The following is a 9,572-nucleotide window of genomic DNA, read 5'->3' on the forward strand; positions in this document are numbered from 1 at the left end:
GTGAGCTACTTGACCTATCATCTTTTTAGCTTTTTTTGGGTTCTTGTGGCTTCCAAAGTTCTGAGTTCCAGTGGTAGAACACAGGATATACCAAGAGACACCACTTTATCCTTCACTCTGCCCAGACCCATTGGAAGAGGCACATTTCTTCTGTGCCTTTGGCTAGCAAATGCTGGCATAGTAGGGCTGATGGACTTCAAGCAAACAAAAATAATTCAGTCTCTAAGTAATCAGGTTGTTGTGCAGCACACTGAGAGATTTCATCTCAGCCATTCAGAGTTCTGTAAATTGTCATGGACACAACTTCTGCATACTGCAAAAAATCCCATTGAACAACATCTGACTGATACCAGAATCGCTGTATTGAGTGTTAGATTTATTTCTTGATAGTGTTAAATATTGTCAAGGAATAGTCTGAGTTACTTTATTATGTTGGATCATTCATGACAGATCAGTTATTCCCAATGTACTTCAATTACCTGGGACTGGGAATATAATGAAATGAAGCTTTTAGCCTTGAATAACATTAGATACTGTCCATCTTTTATTTTCACACTTATTCCATTATAGGAATTTAATTTCATGTGGATTATTTTTTTAGGACCACAGTTTAATTCTGTGGTAATTTTTTTGTTACTACACTTTGCCATTAACCACACCTTTCATTCTGCAGAACATCTGCCAAGGCATCAGAGCTGATTCTAAGCTATTCTTGAAAAGAATTGTCTTTACAAATCCATTTCAAGCTTCTTTCCAAAGTGCTTTCTGAGATTAGCTCAACCCAGGAATTAATTTGCCTATTTCCTTCCCTAAGTCTCATGTATTTAGGACCTCAGCATCTTGGTTGCCAACCATCTGTAACATGAGAAACAAGGGAAAAGGAAGGAAGAGCTTCTCTGTGTTTCTTCCTGGTCCCAAAATCTTTAAGGGAATCCCAAGGCTGCTGAAGCTACAAAGTCCTAACAATATCTGTGCAGGGATAATGTACCTCACGAATCAGTTTAATAGATAAATACTATCAGAAATGTGCTCCATCACTAGAATGCATTTCATTCACTGTATCCACAGCCTTGCCTAGGAATGGCTCCATCCCTGTGGTTTCAAAGGGAATACCTGGAATTATATTTATGGCCAAGCAATGCACAGGGGCATCCTTAAAGAATATATTTACCAAAGTCTCCTGAATTTACAGCTTACAAAAAACCCCATATCCAGGTAACTGGCTGGATAGGAAACTTCTGTTTTTGAAGGAAGATGCAGTGAATATTCATGTATGTAAACAGCCTAAAATAGTAAAGTTATGTATCACTGACTGGAGTTTTCTGAGGTGTGCTGGTTACATATTCTCTTTCCACTCCTTGTCCTTACCTCATCCTTTCTCCTTCACTGTCCTTTGGAAAACTTTTGTATCCAGGAGTTTGAGCAAACACTGGGACTCCTCCACTCAAATTAAATCTTGTAGGAGTGAAATCCCAGTTTCAGGTCATGTATGTTAATACAAATGCAGGTATTCTTTTACTGGGTCTGGGCCTTTATTTATTCTGGGCATGTGAAGAAGGAAAACTGTAGTGTTTAGAGAATTTCCAGGAAAGTACCTCAAAGGATACATTGTGGGTTTTCAGTTTGTTTTTCCTAAGGCATAATTTAGAATTGCATCTGATGTCTGCCCAAAAACTTTATTGAGCTTAATTTGTTACTTGACAATCAATTTGAAATAAACTCCTACCCTCTGAGAATATTTAAATAAATACTACAATATATGCTTATGTTTTCTGATATGATGATAAATGTGTAAACAGGAAGTAGATAAGTGTAACAGAAACCACAGAATGGTTAAAACTAATAAAAAGAAGAAAGAAAAATACTAACTATTAACTAAACACATAATAGTGTAGTAACACTACTCACCTTATAGAGTGGAAATAGAGGGAACTTTAAAAAATAGTAAGTGTGCAGTTTTGTGATTGAGCAACTTGTATAAGTGAACTATTTTGAACAAACAGTGGGAATCTGAAGAATGAGAGAAGAGCAGAAATTCCTACACTTAGTTCTAACAATTGTGTATTTATCAGCATTTGCAGGACCAGTGAAGTTTAGTCTGATAAAATTTTAAATTTATTTGTGTCTTTGCAAGATATCTCTCCTGGAGAAAGAAATACAGAGAAATGTTTAAATGTTTCAGCTCTGTGGAGAATACAGTGTGCTCTTTTAAGGACAAGAGAAATTATCTTGTATTTGGGATATTCTGGAAAACAACAAGCCAACTCTCCTGTTCAATACCTGTGCTGTATATTTGTAAAATTGCAGTGTGCTGTAAAAATTTTGTTAGCTGACTTTAAACTTATTCTATTGAATAAGTATTATTCCAAAATTCTTTTCCTAGTTGGTAGCCACAGCTCTTCATAAGACATGTGTTATATTAATTTTATAAGTTATTTGAGCATTAAAACTTGCAGTCAGGAACAGTTTCTGACATGTGTTTTGTTAGAGTTGTGCATACCTTAATTTTAGGTAATATATACACAAATAGCAGCAAACACATATAAAGAAACATGGACACATTTACTGCATATATAAGGTTATTGATATAATTTATGTTATGGTCAACAGTGTTAACTTTGAAATTTAAAGTTATCTAATGAGGGACACGCACCAACAATCAGCTTTTGAATCTCAGCTAACACTTTTAATTCAGGTCAGATGTTTTCTACTACTATCCACACTTCAGATTTTTTTCTAGTAATTTTGTTGGCTGAGTGTCCTCATGGCAGTTGTTCTTCTCACTTTTGAGAAAGAAAAATAAAAAGACATTTTCATATATTCAAAAGTCTCAAGACAAGTTTTACTCAGTTCCATTATTGTCTTAACCACACTGCAAACATCTGGTCACTCTGACTTTTGTAAGTAGTTTCTGAGGAAATGCACATTAAGCAAGGTTAGAAAGATGACCAAAATGCCAATAAATTATAAAAACATAATTTAGAAGGAAAAAATATTTTCTAGGTATAAATAGGTGTAGATAAACAACTTACAATCTTTAAGGAGGTTATTAGTTTAGACTTTGTGATTGAAAGATTTTTTCTGTGAAGTAAAAATGTGAAATACGATCTTCCCAAATGTCTTCTTTTCTGCCACTAGAGGGTACTCCAAGAACTTACAGTGTATTTGGAGGAAGGATTTATTTGGGGGTTTTGTTCTTTGAATTATCCAGTACTGTTGTCCTACTAAACCCTAGGAATTTAACCCCCCAGAATGATATTAAATAAAAACTTTCAAACCCACTCTCATGCAGCTTTTCAGCAAAATAGTGCAGCGTGTCCGAATGATAAAGAATCTTGATTGACATGTAGTTTAGATTTAAACTTATCCTACTTTTAAATTATCTTAATTATTATCTTTTCTTTATTTCAGACACAATTTTCTGGTTCACATCCTGTTTCTTCATCCAGGTTTGGACAAGGCATTCCATTATTGGCAGGCTGAAGAAGAACAAAGCGAGTTCTGATCTTGGTCCCCGTTTCCCTGCAGACCCCTCTGCAGAGCCCCCAGGAGGACCATTGGGAAACCTCACAGTCCAGGGGTGTTTCTGCAACACACAGCAAAGAGGGAGCTTTACATCGAGCTGTGCTTGAGTCAGATACACAGCTGGAAAAGCACTAGGGAATGATCATCAAACGGCATCCTTTCTTATACAAAACACATGTGATATCCATCAAATCAGTGTGTGGTCTCATAAATTAAAAAAAAAATAATCTGGTTTCAGCTCCTAAACTCATCAGCATTATTGTTATTGCAATCTAGAGCCTGTCTGAGGTATTACATCAGTTCTGAAGCATATTATGTCTTGAATGAAAAACAGAATTCCTTAAAAGAAAACTATGCTTAATATGATTTTACACAAAAATTGAATTAAAAAACATTACTGTCAATTTCTATAACTCATTTTCCTTTTCATGACTAACTAGAACACTGATATTAAAGCTTTTCTTTGGTTTACTTAGGTATATTTATATTTCTTTGAAGGCAGCTATTGTTCCTAGAGTTGTTTGTATCAAAATCCATTTTACTTTTGTTCCAATTTGCTTTGGAAATAAAGTCCCATATTTTATCATATTGCTATTTTTTGGTCTGTACACTACTCTTCCCTTTGCCAATAAGGATATTCTGTCACTAGAAGCTTTCTAATGCTGAAAGGATTTCAATATAATTTTCACTCAGTGCAAGAAAAGAAGTTAGAAACTCTGAAGTGCTATCCATAATGTATGCTTCCACCTGAAGTAAAAATCATCAAAAGTAGATGAATATTCCTTAGCAGGTTAAATTAAAATACTGCTTGTCACAGGAAGTGGCATCAAAGCTGCCTGTGCCAGCATTTGTGGGTAAAAGAGGTTTGCACAAGCCCATCCTTCAATGCCACACCAAACATGTAACACCTGGGATAAATTTCTGGTGTTACAGGGAACTCACCACTTCTGCTGTCATCACTCATTCCTATGTTTCCAGAGGGAATGAGCGGCACTGCTTGACCTCTGGTAATTAAATCTGCCCTTTTGATTCCAGAATAATTTTTTAAACTGGTTTAATATACTGGTTCATATACCAGAAAGTGGGGATTTGTGATTAAAAATTATATTTGGAATACTATACTTTAAATGCAGTTTTAAATTTATATCATGAACGGTGCCAAATGTTCCTTTCAAATCTTATGGGAAGGATATATAACTGTAAGTGAGATGTGTAACACTCACTTTGCTATGTATTGTTTACAAATAGGAATACATTAAACCACTACAAATTGATAAATACATTTATTAAATTATAAATAACACATTAACTGAGCAGAGAATAAGCTGTATTTTAGTGGTTGTAAGGTGACCAGCGCAGTGCTAGAGACATGCTATCTCCAGACTTTCTTGAGAAGCTTCTGGAACATGGCAGATCTTTTGGGGATACATTGGTCCCTTGGAGCAAATATTGTGTTAACAATATATATATTTTAATTCACAGATTTGAAAATCACCCTTATGATTGACTTGAGTCAGTAGTTTGCACATCTTCCTATCTATTCAAGATTATTATCTAATATTTTTGAGAAAATGAAAATGAGAGAGAACTTTATTTTTGTTATCAGGATTTATGTTTCTATTGAAAATATGTCCAAATCAATCGAATTATATAAATTTTATTGCACATAGCTGCCAAGCTCTGACCCAGAAAGAGACAGCAATAATGGTTCTTGGCTTCATTGTCATGTAAAAGCTTAAGGATGAGTATTTACTTCAAAGTTGCAAAGAGTTTGGGAATGCTGATTCTGATTGAGTGTCATTTGTTTCTTATAAAATTCACTGAGCTACACTGATACAAAGGCTTGGGTAGCTCTTACTCTGGAGATGGCCCAGTCCTTTGAACCACAGCTGAAATATGCAATCCCTTACTTATTCTTTCAGGAATTCTCTTTCATGTCAACTGGCTTGTTTTATTTCCCATTTGTGAGTCTGGAACTATTCCTGTGCAGATAGGAGAATATTCTGCCTGATCACCTGTTTCACCTGCCAGATTTCCACGTACTTCTGAGTGAATGGAAATAACAGAATTGAGAACATCTACTAATCACTTACCTGAGACAGTGTCTATTATTTCATTGCTTTTAGCTGGAAGATTAATAAAAGGTGCAGAAAGACCTAGCTGGGTTTTCTTTATTTTCACCAATGTTACTTGAGCAATTGGTGGCAAAATTTTGAGTTTGGGATAATAAAATGAGTTTGCTGGGTGACTTGGAGAGGAACAAGTGATCTGTAAAAAAAAAAAAAAAAAAAGGGAATATTAAAAAGACCCCAAGAAGGTAACTGTAAAATCATGTTTGTAAATCATGCTAATACTTTTTGGCAAATAATTTGCATACAACCAGTTTCTATGAACACATAGTTCACATAACTGTCCTGGTCAGCCCAGAATTTTTAATTCAGGGTACTTGACTGGATACAGAACTGTGGTAGGACGTCCTGCAAACACAGTAATGTATGAAAAGATTTGACAGAAGGAACTGGATGTTATTACAAGAGAATACATGAGTATTAAACAATATTAGGTATGCCATAGGAGCTGTCATATGGATTTGAAAGGCCAAATGCTTCTCTCTTCCTTTCCTCATTATTTATTAGCACAGCATTTGTTGCTAGAAAAACTTACCTTTAAGAAAGGATTAGGTGAATACTTACAGTATTCAAACCATTTGAATCAAAATCCTTCATTTACCGCCTCTCTTAAATGGCAAAAGCAAAGTATGGGGCATAGAGAGGATGAAATGAGCAAAAGAGATTGAAAGCAATGTCACCACAGTGAAGTTCTCTGCTTTCCTTTAGGTCCTTTCCCTCAAGTGTTGCAGTTTCAGGTTTCAGCAGTGCTTTCAACTGAAAACTCCTCCTCACAGCAGTATTCACTACTAAGAATTTTCCTGGTTAGATTCACATTTGGTGATGTCAGGACTTCTGCATTTTCATTTTCCTGGCACTTTAAGGATTGTTAAATATCATCTACAAAAATTGTCAGCTTTTCCAAAAAATGTAGAGACAAATTCTCACGAACCATTTACATTTACCTAATAAATGTCAAAGATTCAGAAGATAAACAAAAGCAGGTTTATCAGCTGTCTAATAAATCCACATATAGAGAGCATCAGCCCTCTCAAATACTGAAACCAGTTTCACTATTTTAGATGAGTTATCTTTTAAAAGGGAGACTCAAAACATAGCAGTATGAAGTGCTAAACTCTGTCCATGCACCTACCTCTGTAACTGTGTCCTGTGGAATGGTGGCAAAGTTTGGGGAGGAAAATGTGAATCCACTGTCAGTTCCAGCATCATATGGAAATAGATCCACTGATACTTCATCCATCCAGTGGTCTCCCTCACAGAGATTTAGGCTGTCAATGCCCACAAACCAGTCAGGGCTGGGAACAATTCGTACAACGAACGAAACCTAATGAAACAAAATGATCCATCAGGATTGCATCACCTGCTTTGGAATGCTGCAGTCCTGCTTTTAGTAATTTTCACTCAAAGTTTTTGAAATAATGTCATTTTGCTCTTCTACTTCATGGTAGCTGTACAATGCTCCCTGCAATGTGACATGCTTTTTAGTAATTCTTTTTCATGATGTTGTTTCTACAAGTGGGAACTCAAATATTTAATTTTGGTTGCTGGTAACATAAAATAAACTTTGAAATGAGTATGTACATTTACTTACTAAGGGATGTCTTGGATGTGCTTCTAATTCAGTTGAGGTTTGTCCTGTACCACTGGAAATTGCAGGAGCAGAGAAGATTCCGTGTACACTCTGAATTTTCTCTCCAGCTTCTTCTATTTCTTTCATTAGTGCCCATGCTTCACCCTTTTCAGCAAAATCACGTACACCATTGCTGGCATATTCATTTTTTTTCCACATGCTGTAGTCAGAACTATGAGTAACACCTATTTGAGTGAATACATGGCATGACATAAAAGTCTGATTTAGAGTGTCCCTATTTCTTCATTTTCTCTGTTTTATTTCTGAGGTTAAAAAAAATGTGTACAAGATTGAGTGAACACTAAAACATTTGGCTTATCACTGCTTCTTTCAGCTGCAGCCAATTGAAAACAGAAGTCAATTGAAAACAGTTGGAGATTTTTGAGAACACTGTGGATACTTCAAAATCTGCATTTCATCCTCAATAACTTTGGCTTTTTTTTTTTTCTTCCTTTTTCATTTCTTATCTTACATAACCATTGAGGAAAAAGGGACCACAGAGGTCAAGAGGTTTATCTGCTCTTAGCACTGTGCACATTCACTTACCCAGCAAGGACGACCACTGAGCTGGGGGCCGGTAGAGTGGGTACTGCTTGGGGAAGGCAGTCTGGCTCCATTTCCCTGTGAAGATGATCCTGTACCTAGCGAGCTCCTCTGCTGTGCAGAGAGCATCCTCCCCCACGGGCAGGCTGCTGCCACGACCCAGCGCTGTCACAAGAACCGTCCAGATAACTTTACAGGACCAGCAGACAAACATCAGGTTTTCCATTGCCTTCCGCACGAAAAGAAGGAAAAAACTATTAGTCATATTAGTCACTCCAAGCTCAACAATTAATAGCAGTTACCTAATAAAATGTGGCACAAGTTATAGCCAAAGAGAAGGCAGATATCTGAAACACTAAAAATTGCTGTGCTTCTGAAAACATTACTATAATGCTTTCAGATTTGTTATTTCCATGGTATATACTGCAAACCTGTAACTTTACCTGGGACAAGTGTTTCTAATAAAAATGAAAAGAAAAATATCTTATCCTTGTCCATAGTACTACCTCAGAGAAAAATCTGTTTCTGATTTACTTTTGAAATCTGATTAGAGTCACATCTTGATTTAATTAGAGTAGCAACTGTTTCTGTGGAAAACATTAGTGGTATATTTATTCTTCTAAAGATTAAATTGCAGGTTACTTTGCCAAAAGAAATGATTTATTTTAAATTTGTGTTCTACAAAGGCTGTTTTATAGCATAACATTGAAAGTCAAATAGATTTCATATTTATATAAATTACTTTGCTGTCATAATGTGAATTCAAAGCATTGTAATTCCTTTAGGTTGTTTAAACTACATAGTTTAAAAAATCAGTATTTTTTTACAGTTACTGTCATAGGTTGTGCAAATTTTGTTTTTAAATTAACATGCTAATTGCATCAGACTGTTGAACTCCACCAATTGTTTAAAATAACAGCCTTAAAACCGATCTTTAAATGTCTTTGTCCTTTGAGAAAACTATACAATCTTAAGTAAATCACTAATAATACATTAGTTTGTAAAAATATCTATGAATACTCACTAAATATTCCTCTGGAGCACTGGCAGGGGGAGAGCACCTGCTTTTGCTGGCAGCTGAGTTGGTCTGCAAGAGAAGACAGTAGGAGTCTTGCTATTTATGCCTGAAGAGGGTCCCTTTGGTCCAACAATTATTGCAATCTTTAGACTTTCCAGGTTTGCAGAAATCGTGCCATCTTCTTGTTTGCAGTCCCTCTGGATGGAGTAGCAGAGGTTTCCTGTCTGTCAGCTGCTTCAGATTCCTTATCAGAGGACGGAGATGCCGAAAAGACAAAATGCTTTTTAAAAATACCTTGGATTCTTAGTAACAGTTTGAGTTTTCTGGTGCCTTTGCAGTTCTTTGCTCTTATTAATGCCTCCAAGCTATACAAATGAACTGATTCCAACACTGAAATAGTTCTAGCGAATACTCTTTAAATGAGAAACATGTTTTCTTGTAAGTTTTATTGTCTGACAGATGCTCCTTCCAAACATTTACAGAGAGCTTGCTCACTCTCGCACACCATATGTATGTGTTCAAATAAAAGGGGTGAGGCAGCTAAAAATGTCAAGAGGAAAAAAAAAGTTACATTTCATAATTGCACATACTCACACAGGCTGTGTCTCCTGCAAATATGAATTAATTTAAAGTAGTACAGTGTATATTTTTGTGTGTACAGTACTGTATGCTGGATGATGAAAGGGCTCTGTAACATTGTGGTTTCTTTGGAAAGAGTGGTTTTGGG

General features: G+C 35.8%; 1 protein-coding gene across 2 annotated transcripts; it reads right to left on the bottom strand.

Annotated features, from left to right (window-relative positions):
* Positions 1-2,092: 2,092 nt before the first annotated feature.
* SPON2 (spondin 2) lies at positions 2,093-9,323 on the bottom strand. 2 transcript variants are annotated; one of them, XM_063157936.1, is made up of 6 exons: positions 8,852-9,323; positions 7,831-8,056; positions 7,246-7,469; positions 6,787-6,978; positions 5,619-5,793; positions 2,093-3,586 (listed from the first exon to the last, which is right to left on the bottom strand). In XM_063157936.1, exons 2-6 carry the CDS (start codon positions 8,051-8,053, stop codon positions 3,408-3,410), a joined length of 993 nt encoding a protein of 330 aa, XP_063014006.1. In that variant the 5' UTR covers positions 8,054-8,056; positions 8,852-9,323; the 3' UTR covers positions 2,093-3,407. The 2 variants fall into 2 exon arrangements, with proteins under 2 accessions (XP_063014006.1, XP_063014007.1); XM_063157937.1 differs by lacking the exon at positions 8,852-9,323 and having other exon boundaries at positions 7,831-8,063.
* Positions 9,324-9,572: the final 249 nt, after the last annotated feature.

This window comes from Melospiza melodia, chromosome 5 (genome assembly GCF_035770615.1).
Source record: "Melospiza melodia melodia isolate bMelMel2 chromosome 5, bMelMel2.pri, whole genome shotgun sequence".
NCBI classification, from domain to species: Eukaryota; Metazoa; Chordata; class Aves; order Passeriformes; family Passerellidae; genus Melospiza; species Melospiza melodia.